Source organism: Hyla sarda, chromosome 7, assembly GCF_029499605.1.
Source record: "Hyla sarda isolate aHylSar1 chromosome 7, aHylSar1.hap1, whole genome shotgun sequence".
Lineage (NCBI taxonomy): Eukaryota > Metazoa > Chordata > Amphibia > Anura > Hylidae > Hyla > Hyla sarda.
The window spans coordinates 15,273,600-15,296,172 of record NC_079195.1 but is presented as its reverse complement, the minus strand read 5'-3'; the positions used below and the strand labels follow the sequence as shown (position 1 = coordinate 15,296,172).

General features: G+C 38.9%; 1 protein-coding gene across 7 annotated transcripts in view; it reads left to right on the top strand.

Annotated features, from left to right (window-relative positions):
- VTI1A (vesicle transport through interaction with t-SNAREs 1A) overlaps positions 1-22,573 on the top strand; it is a 432,905-nt gene that overhangs the window by 86,064 nt on the left and 324,268 nt on the right. For 5 of the 7 annotated variants that reach the window (XM_056530378.1, XM_056530382.1, XM_056530380.1 and 2 more), the window contains exon 5: positions 5,617-5,637. The exons of the other annotated variants lie outside the window; for them this stretch is intronic. In XM_056530378.1, the coding sequence (XP_056386353.1) occupies positions 5,617-5,637 (21 nt within the window). The remainder of the gene's footprint in view (positions 1-5,616; positions 5,638-22,573) is intronic. 7 annotated transcript variants of the gene reach the window in all.

Sequence of the window (22,573 nt, the reverse complement as noted above, 5' to 3'; positions counted from 1 at the left end):
GTAGGAGTATATTATAGTATAGATTGTTATAGGAGTATAAATTTATTATAGTATACATGTTATAGGGGAATATTATTGTATACATTATGTTATAGGGGAATATTATAGTATACGGTAGATTGTTATAGGAGTATATTATAGTATAGATTGTTATAGGAGTATATTATAGTATAGATTGTTATAGGAGTATATTATTATAGTATACATGTTATAGGGGAATATTATTATACTATACGTTGTTATAGGAGTATATTATTATAGTATACATTATGTTCTAGGGGAGTATTCTTATAGTATACATTATGTTATAGGGAGTATTCTAGAAAAGATTGTTATAGGGATGTATTTTTATAATAAAGATTGTCATAGAGTATTATTCTATAGATTGTGCTATGTATTATAGATTAATATATTAATATAGTAAAGATTGTTATAGTGGAATATTATGTTATAGGGGAGTATTAGTATAGATTGTTATAGTGGAATATTATGTTATAGGGGAGTATTAGTATAGATTGTTATAGTGGAATATTGTTCTAGTATGGAATAGGAATAATTACTGTATTTTAGGCTTTGTTCACATCTCCATATGGAACATTCTTTGCAGAATTTGGAAAAGAAATACCGCAGTTTGCCCTGTTGTTTTTCCAGTAAAACCATGGACACCATTTAATTCCACCAAGCGTTGTTGCTATCTGTCGTGTAAGAAACCAAATTATGACCAGATATGTGAACAGAGCCTTAGGGGAGTATATCTATACAAGAATATAGAATAAAATATAAATAGAATATAGTATAGATCATCTTCAAATTATAACATTTATTTAACAGGACGCTATCCCTAGAATATACATAATTATATTATAGGGGGTATAAGCAAATATTATATTATTATATGGAATTTAATATAAAAAAGTACCACTATTTCTATATAATGGGAAGTATTGTTACATTATACATTAGACTATGGGGATTATCAATATATTAAAGGAGAGTGCCAAATATAAATATATATGTGAATATTTTATTTTGATTACATAGTAAATTATGCTGGAGTTTTTCCATATTATAGGGGATTATCACTATAATATTGATATATTATTGTAAAGTATCTCTGTATTATAAATAATATATTCTAAAGCTGAGAAATGTAAATAGTCTCTGCTCGCTCTTTTTCTTTCTTTCTTTTTTTTCTTTCCTGTTTATTTTGGACATTTTATCAACACCTTTGATAAAGTCATTAAAATTGAGAAAAAACAAAACCTTTACTTTATATAAAATACTGTATATACTTTATGTATACTTTATATATTGTATTGACGAATCACATTGAAACAAGGAGTTGGTTGAATTTTCCTTGTTATAATTTTAATATTAACATTTGACTATTGGTAATAAAAGTGAATTAAGTAAATCTGTAAATTACAATGTTATGATTATTTATATTATAATTTAACTCCACCCTCAGCTCCTGCTGCTATAATCTGTAGGTTTTACATTCTTTTTCTCTATTCTGTTCTATCTTCTTTGTCATGTAAAGCTACACACGTCTCTTACATTTCGTGTATGTATATATATGTATATGTGTGTGTGTGTATATATATATATATATATGTATACATAATGTGTGTGTATCCATATATGCTCTTACATGTCTATTATACTTACCGTACATATACATATCAAATACATACATGAAAAGTTGAGGAAGTGTCCTCACAGTCATAACCTGGGGAGATTTTCAGACATCTTAAAGGGATATTGTCTACAAAGGTGATGACGGCCGCTCTTGTGTACTCCACATGTCTCAGATAGAAATACAGAGATGACATGTAAGTCACAGGTTCCCTCAATGACCTCAGGCGTCCTTCTTATTCTCTTCTATGCAAGATCTGTCCATCAGGTCAGAAAACTCATATCCCTTTTGCAGCATTTTTTAAATACATTTTTCAATAAGTTATTTTTTAACTTTTTGTTCTATTTTTGCTTATAGGAAAAATTTTATTTTAGCGCCATTATGATCACTACAGAGAAGATTTTATTTATTTTTTAAATATATATATATATATATATATATATATATATATATATATATTCTGTGCGTATAACAAAAAATAAATGAATAAGATTAAATTGAAAATATAAATAAGAAAAATATCTATAGGTGTGTGTATGTATTACCGTAATAGATATATTTTCTTAATAAGCAGAGTGTAACTCATCCCTTTATAGAAGAATACGCTATATATATCTCCAGTAAGTTGAGTTGTTTGCTTAACACTTGAATTTTTTTTATATAGTTAATGTATAATTAATATTTTTTTACATTTCTAAAAGAAAAAAAAAATCAAAAAAATTCACCCAATAAGATAATTAAAATAAAATAAAGTAAATAATAATGATAAAATAATAAATAAATAATAAAAAAAACCACAAAACAATTTGACCCATTGAAAGAAATTGTCAACAAGTAAACATAAAAGATCACTGATTATAGAAACAATTGTTTATCAAGACGTCAGCTGGAATGGAAATTTTGTTTTTGCAACTCACAAAATATTCAATTTGCATAATTTTACTTTAAAGCGTTTCTGAAATGACCTTATTGGTTGGTGCTTTATTTATTGTTATTATTACGAGTAGACATACGGGAGGATGATGATATTGTTGTTTTAACTCTTCATTTCATTAAGTGGAACCACACGGTACATATAAAAAAAATAAAAATAAAATAAATACAGATTAGGGACCCCCATATTTGCCAAGCACAAGATACTTAATTTTTTTGCCCGTTCGATTCTTTTGGTGTGAGATTTGGCTCGCTGAGCACAAAGTACATCAGTCTTCAGCTACAGAGCTGGCGGGTGAAGTTGGTCAATTTAATTCCCCGAGATCTGAAGAAGGCCGGTATCATCTCATATAGCCCCGGCAGAGAAGATCATTAGCAAGCTCAAATCTCTTCTACGCACGGCGAGGGTTTATAGAGAAGTAAATAGACAACCATCATAAGTTCAGAAAATTGTCTGTTCGACCCACGATAATAGGGAAGGGGCGTTTAATAGAGTTCAGCATTTATTTGTTATCAGCATGCTGGCAGGAATGGTCGTCACATCGTTTTTTTTGTGTTTTTTTATATATATATTTTTCGGTGGTTTGGGGAGTCACGTGCATGCGCCTCCAACCCCACTGCACACGCCGCGGCATGTTTTGATTTTAGTCACAGCAGACGGCTTAACCACAAGAGATTCCACTGGCTCAAACCGGCGCAAACCAGATTTTTTTTTTCCTCCTCCCGATTCTACAAAGGATCACATACATTACCCCTCGCATCAAATTCGGTGTTGATGGGAAGAAATAATAAATAAAGATCTTTGTTAATATTTTCGGAAAGAAGTAGGGAAATTACCCTTCTGTCTTTTTAAGAATATCCGAATTAGCGGTGACTACTTTACATTTGATGATGCCATTGGAAACAAAAATATAAATTTCTTTTTGATTTTATGTTTTTGCATGTGTTATTTTTTTTTTTCTTAATTTGATTGAATGTGTCATTGATTAAAATGATAAAGGAGACACATTCTGCTACTTTGCTCAGTGACAAATCCTGCAAAAAAAGGCTTAAATTCAGCCATCCAGCACAAATAAGATAAAGATTTCTTTTTTTTTTTGTTTGTGATGGGGTTGGGGGGGGGGGGGGGGGGGGTGGGGGGGGGTTGTTAAAAAAAAAAGAAAATCCTAATGTTTTAATGATCTTTGAATGTGGCATAAAAAGTCTTCCCAGTAACCCCCGTGGCTGATGTAAACTTTTAAAACTTAATATTTCTACTGATTACTAATATCGTTCTGAAAGTGAGAATTCCCTCCCTTGGTAATTTGCGTTTCTGAACAAAATCTAAATATCTATCTGTCATAAAGTGAGACAGGACAGCATCTGCATCTTCATGGACCTAAAACAACGGCAGAAATATTCAATACACAAAAGTCAGTTCAAAACATGGAACCTATATGTGATATTAGTATTACATCTTTTAATGCCCATCAATTATAAAACATAAAAACTTTAAAAATAAAAAAATTAAAATAGCTAGAGTAACCAGAGTTGTGTAAAAAAATAAATAAATAAATAAAATCTAAATAAATAGATAGTTTAGGCCAAGTAAGATCTGCCTTTACAAAAGACTTACAGAATAAACATTAATGATTAAATTTTTATTAAGAATTGCAAACAATATAACTTAACTGACCCAGGCTTTAATTTCATTTTATATTTTAACATTTTTCCTTTTTTATAATTTTTTTTTTTTATATTAATAATTTATTTAGTTTTTTATAGTTTATTTTTGCCCTTCTTTTTTTAAGATAAATTAAAGTTAACCCTATTTATTTATGTAATTTTTAAATAGTTTTTAATTTTTATTAAAAAATGTAATCATTTTTATTTAACTATTGATTTTTAAAAGTAGGGATGACCCGAAATAGTCATAAACATAATTTTTTATTTATTTTGTAAAATGAATAAATAATAAAAAAAAAAGTATTACATTTTTATTCCTAGAGATCAACATATTGGAAATGGGATCTAAAACTTCAACACATTGACTGATATCATAGTCCCGGTTGTAGTTTCTGTTGCTATCTCTGGGATGCATTCACATTGTCCCGTCACTCATTACCAAACAGAAGCTTTTTTCCATTTTTTTTTTCACTGCTACTCCTAAAACTCCAGCCGCGATGCTTGCCATCTCCTGACCCAAACTCTATTTCGGAGCAGCGGAGCTGCAATAATTTGCTTACTGAAAACCTCAATCTTGTCCCCGTGGGTTGTCATTAAGACCAACAAATGCTTTTTAAGGAGAATGGACTGTATGAGAAAGACGTTGGATAAATGTGCTTAGCTCGGAGGGTAATCTGAGAATACTGGGATTTGGTTCACAAGCACCTGGCAGGAATATGCTGAACCGAAAACCACATGCAAAAAGAGAGAATTTTTTTTATGTTGCTGATTTTCTAGATTGGACTAAACATCTAGACAGCTCGGTGTTGTTGTTGTTATAGTTGTCACAGACTATGTAACCGCTGTGCACCAGACGAGTACCACGGCATGGCCGCTGTGCCCATTTTTTTTATGGGATGGGCAGAGACTTTTTTTTTTTCTTTTTGCGGCCTAAGTAGTTATCCCAGGTACCACCAAGAATAAGTGATTTTGTCTCGGGGTGACTGGGCGTAAGTCTATATGATAAAGAATACTGAGGCTAAAACCTTTTTTTCTCTCTTTGTAACAGAGCTCCACCGAGCCATTCCCCTCTACTTGATGATCGCGTCTCAGATGTGGTTTTAAAAGAGAATCCCAAACCATTTTTTCTGTTTAATGTGACAGTATGAGAAACTGATCTTTTAGTCACTCACAAAAAAAGTAAAAAAAATAAAAATAGGCGCCCGCCACGTAGTCGACGTTTAAGCTGCGTTTAATGTGTTTGTCTGTGATTTCTTTTTTTTTAAATGCTAAACATGTAAACAGATAAATTGTCAGTGTTAATTCTGTATCCTGTCACACAACTGATCTCTCTCTTGCCTTCTCTTTTCCTTTTTATCTCTCTTTGTGCATTCTCGTCGCAGTTGATAAAATTACGGGAAGAGGTGAGTGCTTCCGAGCTTCCATGTTCGCCAACCCCATTTCACCGCTCGCGCGCTCGCTTATGCTTCAGTTTAGGCTCTTAAAGCTATGTTTGCAAGAAAAAAATAAATTAAATAAAACATTGACTTTGTTCATTCAGATTTTTTGAAAACGATACATAGAAAAGAACAGATTACATAAAGCGACACTTCACCCGCTAATGTTTGCTCCCTCCCCAATGCAAACACTTAGCTGTATGTTTAACTTGTCAAAAAAAAAAATGAAGGAAAGGGATAAGGATTAGGAAGGAAAGACTAGTGGCAGGATAGGCAAGGATAATTCATCCAATATGACCAATGTCAGGTTGTTGGGCTGATGATCAATGATTCTACAGGAAGAATATTTATCTAGCTTCAAAAATCTTTAAAGGCTAAAAACCTTTTCTAGTGACTGATGGCAATTTGCTAATAATTTCCAAAATGTGGTGATTCCATTGTACAGATATTGGCTTGCCCATTGGAAAATTGTACAAATTCTTATAATAGGTTTTTTGCATGCATGTGGTTAGTTATTAGCATGGAAATTATTCTATAAGGGCATGGCTTCTTCTAAAGAAACTCAGACTTTGATCACACATAGTATTTTGGCAGTATTTTTTTAACCAAGATTAGGAGTGGAACTGAAATATTTTCACTTTTTTCTGCATTTTGGACGCACTCTTGGTTTCAGCCATAGAAAAAAAAATAAAAAATAAAAAACTATCAAAATTCGGACCAAACTATTTATGTGTGAACTTGGGCATGCACAGAGAAACGCTTATCCTGCGGGAGGTCTTCCCGTACACATGCATACTGTGCTCAGGATGCATATATTCTTAACCGAGTGGGATGTAAGCCGCAGCCAGACTCCTCCGTCCCTTCCACACACTGAACAAAGAATTGGCATGTTGAAGTTCAGCTGCTTGATCCCAGTTTTCTTCTGTCACCTGATGTTGGAGGAGAGTCTTGGAGCCCTCATACACATTAGATGGCTGTTGGGTTCCTCCGGCATTTTTCTAACAAGTAAGACTAGCTTTACCCTTAAAGGAGAACTCCAGAATAGAAAAATTGTCCTCAATTGCCCCCTTCCTCAATACTGCCAGCAGTAAAAAAAATAAAGAGGTACATACCTTCCTTCGCTCCCCCGATGCCTCCGGAAAACCAACTCCGGTCTCCGCCGCGATCCTCTTCCTGGTTGCTGGTGGTCGGCGAGTCATACTGCACTCAGCCAATCACCGGCCGCAACGGAGTCCCGATTCGGCCGGCGATAGGCTGAGCGGCGGCAGCCCTGCGGTCGACCATAATCAGACCCGGAGTGAACATGCTCCGGGTCTGATTACAAACGGGGTGCTGCGTGCATGATCCCAGGGGTCCCCAGCTGCGGGACTCCCGCGATCAGGCATCATATCCCCTATCCTTTGGATAGGGGATAAGATGTTTAAGCACTGGAGAACCCCTTTAAGAGAACACTCAAGAAAAACTGATATGTTGTGTTATATCTAGTGCAGGACCTGTAAAGGCGGCACATGCTATAAATTGCATCCTTATTTTAAGCCCCACCCCTGAGGTTCTCCACCAAATATAACCAAATGTATCACTGTCTACTGGATTGCTCCTTTAAAGGAGAACTCCAGAATAGAAAAATTGTCCTCCATACTGCCGGCAGTAAAAAAAAAATAGAGGTACATACCTTCCTTCGTTCACCTGGTGCCTCTAGTAACCCACTCCGGTCTCCGCCGCGATCCTTTTCCTGATTGCCGGTGGTCGGCGAGTCATAATGCACCAGGAAGAGGATCGCGGCGGAGACCGGAGTGGGTTACCGGAGGCACCGGGCGAACGAAGGAAGGTATGTACCTCTTTATTTTTTTTTTACTGCCGGCAGTATGGAGGACAATTTTTCTATTCTGGAGTTCTCCTTTAAAGGAGCAATCCAGTAGACAGTGATACATTTGGGTATATTTGGTGGAGAACCTCAGGGGTGGGGCTTAAAATAAGGATGCAATTTAAAGCATGTGCCGCCTTTACAGGTCCTGCACTAGATATAACACAACATATCAGTTTTTCTGGAGTGTTCTCTTAAAGGGGTTCTCCGGTGCTTAAACATCTTATCCCCTATCCAAAGGATAGGGGATATGATGCCTGATCGCGGGAGTCCTGCAGCTGGGGACCCCCGGGATCATGCACGCAGCACCCCGTTTGTAATCAGACCCGGAGCGTGTTCGCTCCGGGTCTGATTATGGTCAACCGCAGGGCGGGCGGCGTGTGATGTCAAGCCTCCGCCCCCGTGTGACGTCACGCTCCGCCCCTCAATGCAAGCCTACGGGAGGGGGCGTGATAGCGGCCGCCGGTAATCAGTCCCAGACTGGGATTACAAACGGGGTGCTGCCTGCATGATACCGGGGGTCCCCAGCTTCGGGACTCCCGCGATCAGGCATCTTATCAGGCATGTTATCCCCTATCCCGTGTCCTGGTGTCACCTTTTACCATAGTGCTGAAAAGATCATGTTCCAGCAGTCTCCTCCTTATCATCACAGACAGAACAGGAAGTCTCGCCTAGTGGTGAGAATAAAAACTGCAAGCTTTCAGGATTATTTTAAAATATACAGTACATGGTAAAATTTAAATTAAAATTATAAATAACATCAACAAAAATGATTTAAACAATTTTTATAATTTTCTGATGACACATTTACTCTAAAGGGTAAGTACAAAGTAGTGAACCTGCATGATTTTTGGCTCCAGCGTTGGGAGATGCAGGCCACTCTGGATGGTACAGTACAGTAGAGTAGGCAACCGTACCATACCATGAAGTTCCGACCCAAGGGCTTTTCTGATGTTCAGAACTTTGCTAAGCGTTGTGCGGCAGCTGATGATGATGCGGGCTCACAGTTTTGAAATGATACTTTAAAGTTAAAGGGGTATTCTGCTGCCCTGCTTCCGGAGCTCCGCTCGCCAGCGTCCGGAAGTTTATTGTTCCGAACGGCCGTGTGCGGCACAAAGCCGTTCGGAACAATAAACTTCCGGACGCTGGCGAGCTGAGCTCCGGAAGCAGGGCAGCGGAGTACCCCTTTTAAAGAGCCTTGTCACATGATTAGGGATATCTGCCAAACCAGAGACTCTAGTATGGAAGCCACCTCCTAATAGTGGCAGATCAAAGATCTCAGCTGGATGAAACAATACTCAGTCTATGGAGCTCTGTCACATATAAATTATAAACATTATGTGGGTGGAGGGGGTAGTATCCATTTGGGCCCTTACCAATGCCTGGAACAGGCGAGGTGCGGTCCCTTAAAGGAGTACTCCACTGGAAAGCATTTTTTATTTTTTTTTATCAACTGATTATACAGATTTGTAAATTACTTCTATTTAAAAATCTTAATTCTTCCAGTACTTATCAGCTACTGTATGCTCCACAGGAAGTTATTTTCTTTTTAAATTCCCTTTCTGCCTGACCACAGTGCTCTCTGCCGACACCTCTGTCCGTGTCAGGAACTGTCCGAAGCAGGAGAGGTTTGCTATGGGGATTTGCTCCTACTCTGGACAGTTCCTAAAATGGACAGAGGTGTCAGCAGAGAGCACTGTGGTCAGACAGTAAGGAAATTCAAAAAAGAAAATAACTTCCTGTGGAGCATACTGCAGCTAGGAAGTACTGGAAAGGTTAAGATTTTTGAATAGAAGTAATTTACAAATCTGTTTAACTTTCTGGGATCAGTTGATTAAAAAAAAAATTTTTTTTTTTTAGTGAAGTACCACTTTAAATACGTCTTTTGGACAAGGCACTTTTAAAGGGTTGTGTTAATTGTCTACAGAGAAGAAAGGACATATAAAGCAACTCTCTCACCACTTTTTCATGTAGCTTTCCCTTAAAATCAGGTCTTCCACTCAAACTTGGAATCTTAGACACTGACTGGGAATGTATGCCCAAGGAAACAATACCAATCTTCAGATAGCTATTTTGGGGTCACTGCCCCTGGTCAATACAGAGCACACTATTCCATAGACAAGGCAAAGTCCTTTGTTCTCTCCTTTTAAGTGGTGATCAGAATCTACTATCAATAATAACCTAAAAGTGCCAAAATATTGGACACGGAGCCAGCTTTAGAAGGTTTGAACTCTCAAAGAGTTTGTATCTATAAAATCTTTAGATATTGACATATCGTGTATTGGATCATGTGGGCGAATGCTGTGTAGTGTTGGGGTTCACTGTATGCCATGTACTTAAAGGGGTATTCCAGGCACAAACTTTTTATCCAAAGGATAGGGGATAAGATGTCTGATTGTGTGGGGCCCGCTGCTGGGAACCCCCGCGATCTCCCTGCAGCACCTGTATTATATGCAGGAACTGCGTCTCTAGTTTCGGAAACCACTGGGTCTCCGGGACTGGGGATGTGACGTCACACCACGCCCCCTCCATTCATGTCTATGAGAGGGGGCGTGACGTCACCTCCTCTCCCATAGACATGAATGGAGGGGGCGTGGCGTGACATCACGTCCTCTCCCATAGACATGAATGGAGGGGGCGTGGCGTGATGTCACGTCCTCTCCCATAGACATGAATGGAGGGGGCGTGGCGTGATGTCACGTCCTCTCCTATAGAGATGAATGGAGGGGGCGTGGCGTGACGTCACATCCTCTCCCATAGACGTGAATGGAGGGGGCGTTGCATGACGTCACGTCCTCTCCCATAGACATGAATGGATGGGGCGTAGCGTGACGTCACATCCTCTCCCATAGACGTGAATGGAGGGGGCGTTGAGTGACGTCACGTCCTCTCGTAAAGACATGAATGGAGGGGGCGTGGCGTGACGTCACGTCCTCTCCCATAGACATGAATGGAGGGGTGTTGCGTGACGTCACGTCCCCAGTCCCGGAAACCCAGAGGTTTCCGAAACTAGAGACTCAGTTCCTGCATAGAATGTGGGTGCTGCAGGGAGATCGCGGGGGGTCTCAGCAGCGGGCCCCCCGTGACCAGACATCTTATCCCCTATCCTTTGGATAGGGGATATAATGTTTTTGCCTGGAATACCCCTTTAATATTCCACTTATTTGTAAAAATAAGTGGAATATGGGTAAGAATCCAGCAGAAGGTGACCCGGCAGCCCTCCTCGTCTCCCTGCGCCCTTCTTCTACAACACCTTCATTTCCTTCAGACATACATTCCAGTTTGATATACAAATCTCCCTTGTCCCTCATCCGGCGAGGAGTAATATATTCCATTTCTCCCCCCCCCCACCCTCTAATTTTATATGGTAGAAACTGAGTCCACAATTCGTCCTTTAAAGTATTCCATCATTTGCAATATGAAAGTGGTTAAAAGCACAAGGAATATCTACATTGTCTTTTGTAACATTGATACGGCTTTCATCTCATACAAATAACAGGAGCCGGCTTCATGTAATCAAAAGCCGCTATTATGATTTCTAATGAGAATTACAAGGAACAAAAAAAGGAATTCCTTATATTCTTTCTACTCACTTTTTATTTTTTGTAACGTGCGTACTGTTATACGGTATACTTAGAAGGAGAAGATGCCCGGATACCCCCCCCAGGGGGGATCTGCACAATCAGGATGTGGTTGGACAATATCCCATCATGGTTAGGTTTTCTCTTTACTTCTGACCCTTAAAGCGAGCCTCCATTTTGGACAGCCCTTTTGTGTTAAAGAGGTTATCCAGGAAAAAACTTTTTTTTTATATATCAACTGGCTCCAGAAAGTTAAACAGATTTGTAAATTACTTCTATTAAAAAATCTTAATCCTTTCAGTACTTATTAGCTTCTGAAGTTAAGGTTGTTCTTTTCTGTCTAAGTGCTCTCTGATGACCCGTGTCTCAGGAAACGCCCAGTTTAGAAGCAAACCCCCATAGCAAACATCTTCTAAACTGGGCGTTTCCCGAGACAGGTCTCATCAGAGAGCACTTAGACAGAAAAGAACAACCTTAACTTCAGAAGCTCATAAGTACTGAAAGGATTAAGATTTTTTAATAGAAGTAATTTACAAATCTGTTTAACTTTCTGGCACCAGTTGATTAAAGAAAAAAAAATATAATAAGTTTTTCACCGGAGTACCCCTTTAAGAATTACTGTGATGTAAAGTACAGGTTTGCCAGGTCTTCCAGTGACAGAAATGTTCTTTGTAGGTCAAAATAATGATTTTGCTCTTTATTAAAGGGGTTATCCAGGAAAAACTTTTGTTTATATATCAACTGGCTCCAGAAAGTTAAACAGATTTGTAAGTTACTTCTATTAAAAAATCTTAATCCTTTCAGTACTTATTAGCTTCTGAAGTTAAGGTTGTTCTTTTCTGTCTAAGTGCTCTCTGATGAGACGTGTCTCGGGAACCGCCCAGTTTAGAAGCAAATCCCTATAGCAAACCTCTTCTACTCTGGGCAGTTGCCGAGACAAGCAGAGGTGTCAGCAGAGAGCACTGTTGCCAGAGAGAAAAAGAAAAACTCAACTTCAGCAGCTGATAATTATTGAAAGGATTAAGATTTTTTAATTGAAGTAATTTACAAATCTGTTTAAAGTTGATATAAAAAAAAAAAAAAAAAGTTTTTTCCTGGAATACCCCTTTAACTTAAGCCATTATAATTGTAAATCCAATCCACACAACATAAAAATACTACACATCATGCCTGAAGCGTTTCGGTCTTACAACCTTAAAGGGGTACTCCACCCCTAGACATCTTATCCCCCTTCCAAAGGATCTCGGCTACACCACCCCAGACATCCGGTACACGGAGCGAACTTCACTCCGTGCTGGATGACTGGTGATGCGGGGCGGAGGCTCGTGATGTCACGGTCACGCCCCGCTCATGATGTCACTCTTCAATGCAAGTCTATGGGAGGGGCCGTCACAGCCATCACACCCCCTCCCATAGACTTGCACAAGCCTCTGGCACTACACCTGATGCTCTAAACGAACGCCAGGTGCAGCAGGGAGATCGTGTGGGTCCCCAGCAGTAGGACCCCCGCAATCAGACATCTTATCCCCTATCCAAAGGATAGGGGATAAGATGTCAATGGGCATAGTACCCTATTAATTATAGACCCTCAAGGTCTATGATTAAGGGTGTAAGACTGAAACGCGTTAGGCCTGATGTGTAGTATTTTTTTGTCTTGTGTATTGGATTTACAATTTTAATGGCTTAACTCAATAAAGAGGACAATATTTTTTTTACCTGGAACAGTGCAGCTGAAATATCCTTTACCTTATCTTGTTGGTTTTTGAGAATAGGTTTTCTGACCCCGACAACTAGAGATGAGCGAACTTCCAGTAAATTTGATTCGTCACAAACTTCTCGGCTCGGCAGTTGATTACTTATCCTGCATAAATGAGTTCCGCTTTCAGGTGCTCTGGTGGCTGGAAAAGGTGGATACAGTCCTAGGAGACTCTTTCCTAGGAATGTATCCACCTTTTCCAGCCCACCGGAGCACCGGAAAGCTGAACTAATATATGCAGGATAAGTCGTCAACTGCCGAGCCGAGAAGTTCGTGACGAATCGAATTTACTGTAAGTTCGCTCATCTCTACCGACAATCCCTGTAAACTCTCTGCTAGTTTAGCTGGTGTAAAGTATAACTACAATGTTGTTGCAATGGTAGGATACATGTTTACAACTACCGGCAAACACACAGCCTGCTGCAATGTCACAGGAAAGTATTTGGGACTTAAGGAAATTCTGTAGACCTCTTGCTTTAGCAACGGGCTATGGAGGTGTCAGGAGCTTTAAACATGTATTCTACCGCAGCAACAACTTTGTAGTTACATCTTTAATGGATTATCCAAGATTAGAAAAACATAGCGGCTCTATTGAAGTGAATAAGCCAAGTTTTAATAACCTGAGGACAGGTGCGGCGCTGTTCTTAGAGGAAAGCCGCTATGTTTTTCTAATCCTGAAAAACTCTCAGCATCTGCATGGACATGACTCAGAAAGACAAGCCCTGCCATATTCTTAGAATACATCTTCCTTTGTTGACCAGTGGATGTTCGACCCCTAGTGGGACCCAAGACGCTTCTAAGATTTGAAGGGCCACGAAGCTACTTTAGCCCCTGCATCCCTTTATTGCTTTTCCTAGCACCACTGTGCAAGAAACTGCGGCCATCCCCATTCAAGTGAGAATTTAAAGGGGTTATCCTGGAATTGAAAAACAGAGATAATTTCTTTCAAATACCGCTCCCTGTCTGTCTCCAGGTTGGGTGTGGTTCTGCAGCTCCCTTCCGTTGAAGTGAATAGAGCCAAGTTGTAATACCACACGCAACATAAAGACAGATAGGGAGCGGTCTTTGAAAGACGAGGTCTATTTTTCGATTCCTGGACAACTCCTTTAAAGGAAATACAGTGCTATATCAGTGCTGTGGCTCCTTGATTTTTATTATAGGAGAATAGGAGAGAGGTATCCCTGTACATAGGTAGCAGTATTATAGTAGTTATATTCTTATATATAGGAGCAGTATTATAGTAATTATATTCTTGTATATAGGAGCAGTATTATAGTAGTTATATTCTTGTATGTAGGAGCAGTATTATGGTAGTTATATTCTTGTATATAGGAGCAGTATTATAGTAGTTATATTCTTGTATATAGGGGCAGTATTATAGTAGTTATATTCTTGTATATAGGAGGCAGTATTATAGTAGTTATATTCTTGTATATAGGAGGCAGTATTATAGTAGTTATATTCTTGTATATAGGAGCAGTATTATAGTAGTTATATTCTTATGTATAGGAGCAGTATTATAGTAATTATATTCTTGTATATAGGAGCAATATTATAGTAGTTATATTCTTGTATATAGGAGCAGTATTATAGTAGTTATATTCTTATGTATAGGAGCAGTATTATAGTAATTATATTCTTGTATATAGGAGCAGTATTATAGTAGTTATATTCTTGTATATAGGAGCAGTATTATAGTAATTTTATTCTTGTATATAGGAGCAGTATTATAGTAGTAGTTATATTCTTTTACATAGGAGGCAGTATTATAGTAGTTATATTCTTGTATATAGGGAGCAGTATTATAGTAGTTATATTCTTGTATATAGGAGCAGTATTATAGTAGTTATATTCTTGTATATAGGAGCAGTATTATAGTAGTTATATTCTTATATTTAGGAGCTGTATTATAGTAGTTATATTCTTGTATATAGGGGCAGTATTATAGTAGTTATATTCTTGTATATAGGAGGCAGTATTATAGTAGTTATATTCTTGTATATAGGAGCAGTATTATAGTAGTTATATTCTTGTATATAGGAGCAGTATTATAGTAGTTATATTCTTGTACATAGGAGCAGTATTATAGTAGTTATATTCTTGTATATAGGAGGAGTATTATAGTAGTTATATTCTTGTATATAGGAGACAGTATTATAGTAGTTATATTCTTGTATATAGGAGACAGTATTATAGTAGTTATATTCTTGTATATAGGAACAGTATTATAGTAGTTATATTCTTGTATATAGGAGGCAGTATTATAGTAGTTATATTCTTGTATATAGGGGCAATATTATAGTAGTTATATTCTTGTATATAGGTAGCAGTATTATAGTAGTTATATTCTTGTATATAGGCGGCAGTATTATAGTAGTTATATTGTAAATACGAGGAGTATTATAGTAGTTATATTCTTGTATATAGGAGACAGTATTATAGTAGTTATATTTTTGTATATAGGAGCAGTATTATAGTAGATATATTCTTGTATATAGGAGTAGTATTATAGTAGATATATTCTTGTATATAGGAGCAGTATTATAGTAGTTATATTCTTGTATATAGGAGACAGTATTATAGTAGTTATATTCTTGTATACAAGAGCAGTATTATAGTAGTTATATTCTTGTATATAGGAGCAGTATTATAGTAGATATATTCTTGTATATAGGAGCAGTATTATAGTAGTTATATTCTTGTATATAGAAGACAGTATCATAGTAGTTATATTCTTGTATATAGGAGGCAGTATTATAGTAGTTATATTCTTGTGTATAGGAGCAGTATTATAGGAGTCATATTTTTGTATATAGGAGCAGTATTATAGTAGTTATATTCTTGTATATAGGAGCAGTATTATAGTAGATATATTCTTGTATATAGGAGTAGTATTATAGTAGTTATATTCTTGTATATAGGGGCAGTATTATAGTAGTTATATTCTTGTATATAGGAGCAGTATTATAGTAGTTATATTCTTGTATATAGGAGCAGTATTATAGTAGTTATATTCTTGTACATTGGAGGCAGTAATTTAGCAGTAATCCTTTAAAGGAACACATAAAGCCAAACACAATTAGATGTCTTTCATTGTTATCCGTCACCCTATACTAAGCATAGAAATTTGAGGAAGTGATCTATCCAGTGTTTTCTTGTGCAGGACATTTGTTGAGGTCTAAGTTGTCCCATTCAGCTATTGTGTAAAAAGTTTTCCTGCAGTTTAGCACATATATCACAAGGGCCTCTCCGCTCCTGAGACATATGTGATGTGAAGGAGAGCCTTAGAATATTTTCGTACAGAATACAGGATCCGGCTCTCATCTCTTTACTCCTCACTCCCTTAACTCTGCGCTTGTAACAAACAAAGTATATACCTCACCACAGCCGGTCCCCGGTGTCAGGAACCGGAGGGGCTATGGGTGGGGAGGATGAAAAATTCCATCATTAGGAACCTGAGTTTTTTCCAGCGGGCGCCCGTACACAGTGCCGCCGTGGCCTTTCATTTTAAGATCTAGGTTGAATCCTGACAGAGGGACCTTCGTGGGAAGAGCTCGTCGCCAGAGTTAAATCTCAAATGCTTCACTGTGCAAAAAAACTTGTCGTCAGAACTTCCTCCAGGTAGCTGCGTGTAAAGCTTCAGCTGGAGAGTAAATCACCTTCCCTGTCTGCCGGTACAAAGGCATCGCAGAGACGATCTGGGGGATAAAAAAGCCGCGGTCTCTCCAGAACCACCACTTCCTCGCCTGCCTGCTCCTTTTGTTTCTGTCTAATGAAAGGCAGGCGGGTAGGTCTACGCAGGTAAGGAGTTTGCGAGCGGCTTGAAGACTTTCCCCATGCAGTCGGCTTCCATAATAACCTTAAAACACCCCCGTTGTTTGTTCACTTTACCTCCGTAAATTGGGCGGTGAGGTTTTTTATTTTTTTCACCTTTTCCTCATGGCATTTCATGTTTCTCACCTGTTGACAACATGCATCTGGAAATTCTTTTTATTTTTCTGTTTTTTATTCAATCCCTGCCGGCTTTCCCAGACCTGGCATCATAGACCGAACACAGAGGTTTTTAAGTTTCCTAATCCCTTTTTGGAGGATGTTACTAGGACTGCAACTTTCCCTGTTGTCTCCCTCTCCATCACTTACAGTTCTAGTACTTGAAGTAGTTGGAGTGGAGTCAAGGCCAGGTCTAGCCATTATTGATGGTATACTTGACAGTAGTTATTCTAGTAAACCGGCTATGTAGATACAAGTATCGGCAAAACCTATTTAGTGTCCATATAGGCAAACACTAGCACGGCAACGACTTTATAGCCAACATGGAGGTGCTCAAATCCCAGATAGAGGTAAATCAAAGTCCAGACATCAACAAAAAAGAAGAAAGAAGAAATCGGGAGGCACTCACCAATACAGTGGAACGGCAATCTTTATTTTTCGTGCATAAAACGGAGCTTGAAGGAGCGAGGAAGCCACGAGCTGCACCTTCGTAACGAGCTTACGAAGGTGAGGCTCGCGACGTCCTCGTTCCTTCAAACTGCGTTTTTTTGCAGGAGAAATAAAGATTGCCATTCCGTTGTACTGATGAGTGCCTCCCGAATATCTTTTTCGTCTATTACTCTAGTAAACGGTTGTTTAGTAATAAAATTAGAATATATCGCTATAAATCTTAGGCTATGTTCATATTAGGGTCATGGGTCATACGGCTGTCCTGCTTTTAAACACATTGGCCCTCATTTTCTAAGAGTGGAGTAGAATTTTCTTCGCAGGTTGTTTTTTTTTTCACATGTTTTTCCATGGCATTTGTTAATTTGGCGCTTTTTGCTAAATTTTTCTTATTTCACAACGTCTCTGAGCTGTTGGGTTTTCCAGAGCTCAAATCCACCACGTTATATGTGGGAAATTTAGTAAATTTGTTGGGATTTTTTTAATTGGTCGGGGACACACCCATTTACCCTGGTGCCCCTTTTTTAGGTTTTCTGAGTAAAACAGAGAGTTGATTGGATACAAAATCTGGAATACAAAACGAAACCAGAGTAAAAAAATTGTCGGCATCACATGAGTAAATTACCAACATTGTAAAAAATTGCCATATATTCCATTGATATATTCTGGGTCCATCAGGTTATCACTTTCGTTTAAACTGCTGCAGACAAACTATTACGGTTTTCCCCGTCCTCCATCCCGCTCCCCCGCCTGTAACCGCTCCTATGACTGCTGGACCGAAATAAATGCCTGGTTGGTCAGTGCGGCCTCTGGTCTCTCTTTTTGTTCCCCTATTACGGTCTATACACACTACAGATTTTTCGCCCGGAGTGACATTCTGCGGACAGCTGGGATCTCACGGGGACATTGCCAGTTCCCATAGCTGGCAATGCATTTTGCTCAGTATTCCGGAAAGCACCACCGCTGAAATTTCCTAGTGGGCACTGTTCTGTGAAATTCCATAGACAGCAATGGAACTCACCATGCTCCATGGGAAAAAAGTTTTCAAAGTAGCTCCATTTCTTGAGAAAAATAGATGTCTCTATATGCAAAGAGAGTCCGTCTTTGCATATAACCCTTAGTCATTAAATGTCCAGGGTCATTATATGTAAAGCTAGGCAAAACATTAACCTTTATAATATAGTTCATTAAAATTGTTACGCTCCTTTTTATAAAAACCATGGCTTATAAAAACACCACTTGGGGTCCCCATGCCATCTAGAACTTTATCCTGTCAGTCTGCAGCATTATCTTTGTCCCAGCTGAAGCACAGGCATGGAAAAAGTCCAGTAAGTGAAGGTGGGACTAGCACTCATCTGTGCTCACGCCTGTCCTATCAGACTGCATCATGAAAACATAGAGGAGGGGGTTACAGACCAGCCTGCAGTGATTAGATGAAGAGACTCAGCACAGCAGACTCAGTGAAGAAGTAACTTTATGGTGAGTGAGGACACACCCCCTCCAAAGCACAGGATAATACAGTAAACCAAGTGAGCAACAGAAGGTATTTGTGAAAGAAATATAGGTGCTAGACACCTAATAATTACATGTACATGATCGGAATTGGGTACTAAGTAACTTTTTTTTGCTGTTGTGATCTATGGAAGATATTCTTCAAGGCTCTTCAAAGACACAGTCCAAGTTTTGTTTTGTTTTTGCACTTATTGTTCACCCCCACCTATCAGATTACTTCTGACTGTTCGACCCCAGCCCTTAGCCAAAATACTATAAGAAAGTTCCCAAAAAAAACAGAACGTGTAAACACCTCAATTATATATTTTTCCTCATGACAATGTACCTGTAAAAACAAGCACTTTGATCAAGAAAACCCATCACATAGTGTGAACTGACCCCAAGTTACTTACAGTCATGTGCGTAAATGTTGGCACCTCTGAATTTTTTTTAGAAAATGAAGTATTTCTCACAGAAAAGAATTGCAGTAACACATGTTTTGCTATACACATGTTTATTCCCTTTGTGTTTACTGGAACTACCTTTTCAAAATTGTGGAAAAATAAGATTGTTTCAAGCATGTGATGGTCCTTTAAACTCACCTGGGGCAAGTTATAGGTGTGGACAATATAAAAATCACACCTGAAAGCAGATAAAAAGGAGAGAAGTTCACTTAGTCTTTGCATTGTGTGTCTGTGTGTGCAACACTAAGCATGGACAACAGAAAGACGAGAAGAGAACTGTCTGAGGACTTGAGAACCAAAATTGTGGAAAAATATCAAAAATCTCAAGGTTACAAGTCCATCTCCAGAGATCTAGATTTGCCTTTGTCCACAGTGCCGCTACATTATCAAGAAGTTTGCAACCCATGGCACTGTAGCTAATCTCCCTGGGCGTGGATGGAAAAGAAAAATTGATGAAAGGTTTAAACGCAGGATAGTCTGGATGGTGGGTAAGCAGCCCCAAACAAGTTATTTTTTCCAAAGGGTGTGCAACCAAATATTAAGTTAAGGGTGCCAATAATTTTGTCCGGCCCATTTTTGGAGTTTGGTGACATTATGTCCAATTTGCTTTTTTTCCTCCCTTTTTTGGTTTAGTTCCAAAACACACAAGGGGAATAAACATGTGTATAGCAAAACATGTGTTACTGCAATCCTTTTCTGTGAGAAATACTTAATTTTCTTGAAATATTTCAGGGGTGCCAACATTTACGGCCATGACTGCATGAGTCTCAGGAGTCTAGCTAAGTGATTAGATCACCAGGTAATAAAGTTAGTTTTATTAGGGGAACTGCAGTGATGAGACTCCACACCCTCTCTCTACAAAGCCAAAAGTGTTCATTAGAAATGATTTTCATTGATGGAAATGCAACTGTTATGGCTGAAAACTCTAAAACAGGAAAGCACTGGGCATACACAAGAGTCTCTAAATTATTTCATTAATAGCCTATGCTACACTTTATAAGCAAAAAATGTACTTTTCTTGAAGTGCTCCATTGAAGGATAAGTATCTTGAAAAAAAAGTATCCCCTATCCGAAGGAGTTTTTCAGAACGCGGTGGGTCCGAGCGATGGGGCCCCCCCTAGATCTGCTGTTTGGAGCCCCGACTCTCCATCACAGGCGCACGTCACAAACCCTACCTGAAGCTCTATATAGCTCTATGGGAGAGTCGAAGATTACGGAGGGGGGGGGGGGGGGGTCCTGATGCACCCCTGTGATGGAGAGCCAGGGCTTCAAAGAGCAGATTTTGGGGGTCCCCAGCACTCGAACATCCAGCGATCTTAAACTTATCCCCTATTCTTCGGATAGGGGGTACTTTTGTTTTTTCATGATACTTATCCTTTAAGGGATGAACATTGATTGTAGGCAAAGCTACATCTAGTATGGGAAAGTCATGAAGGATAGTAATTGGAGAAATGGCATGTAAGACATTATTAAAGGGGTACTCCGCACCTAGACATCTAGAGAGAATAGGATAGGGCATAAGATGTCTGATCGTGAGGGTCCAGCCGCTGGGACCCCGCGCGATCTCCCTGCAGCACCTGGCATTAGTTTAGAACACCAGCTGCGGAGCCAGATGCTCGTGATGTCACGGCCACACCCCCTCCTATAGGAGAAGGTTTTGCTGTGACGTCACGAGTCTCTGGTGCCACATCGCTAGTCATCCGGCATGGAGCAAAGTTCGATCTGTGCAGCAGATGGCTGGGGTGCTGCAGCAGACATCGCAGGAGGTCCCAGCAGCAGGACTCCCGCGATCAGATTCTTTGGATAGGGAATAAGATGTCTAGGGGCAGAGTACCAATCTAAGACTCCAAACTGTGTCCTTTCAGCAAAACTGACTAGAACTAGACACTAGTTAAACAACTGCACAGATCCTACATTATAATCCGCACCATATTGCAAAAGTCAGCAATCTATAAAGCAGAGTTTTCCAACCAGTCCACCTCCAGATATTGCAAAACTACAAGGCAGAGGATGCCCGGACAGCCAATAACTGAGTGGTAATGCTGGGCGTTGTAGTTTTGCAACATCTAGAAGGTTTGGAGATCACTGCTTTGGGATATCTTTATGGATTCCTCCACAGCTCATGACCTTCCTTCTCTCCCAGCAGGCAGCTGTGTAATGTCTTGCTATACTTTTCGTCTTTACATGGCAAAGTGAAGTATTATTTGAAGCATTGGATCTTAGCGGATCTGCCTCTCCGCTTACTTTTGATGTTCTGGGGATTGTTTGCAGATTATAATTTAATTGCAAATTTGCATAAAATTGAATACAAAACTGCAAATATATCTCACTTTCATTATAAAAATAGATTCCTGAGGTGACAGTTCTACCGGAGTCTTGTACAATTCTACAATTAGTGCCGCAGTTTATAGCTCCGCACTGACAGTATGTATTCTCCGCAGTGTCGCCATACAGGGCTGGGATATGGAAATGTGCAATAATATGTTATTATAATGTGTTAATTTGTAAGCATCAGTGACTAGTGGTGCTCAAGTGTACTCCAAATGTTATCATCCTGTACCCCAAGTGTTATCCTGTACCCCAAGGGTTATCATCCTGTACCCCAAGGATAGATGTCGTATATATGGATTTTTCCAAAGCATTTAATACGGTGCCACATAAAAGATTGGTGCATAAAGTGAGAAAGATTGGGCTGGGGGAGAATGTGTGCAAGTGGGTAAGTAACTGTCTCAGTGATAGGAAACAGTGGGTGGTTATTAATGGTACTTATTCTGATTGGGTGACTGTTACTAGTGGGGTACCACAGGGGTCCATCTTGGGTCCTGTCCTACTTAATATATTAATTAATGACCTTGTAGAGGGGTTGAATAGTAAAGTAGCAATCTTTGCAGATGATACTAAACTCTGTAAAGCGGTAAACACAATAGAGGACAGAGCACTGTTACAAATGGATCTGGATAGGTTGGAGGTTTGGGTTGAGAAGTGGCATATGAGGTTCAACACTGATAAATGTAAGGTAATGCACATGGGGAGGAAAAATCTGGGCTGGGATGATGTATTTAATGGGAGCACACTTGGGACAACTGAGGTGGAAAAGGATTTGGGAGTCATAGTTAAAAATAAATTTAGCTGTAGTGACCAGTGTCGGGCAGCTGCCGCCAAGGCAAATAAAATCATGGGGTGCATCAATAGGGGCATAGATGCCCACAACAAGCAAGGAAATAATTCTACCGCTGTACAAATCACTAGTCAGACCACACATAGAATACTGTGTACAGTACTGGTCAGACCACACATGGAATACTGTGTA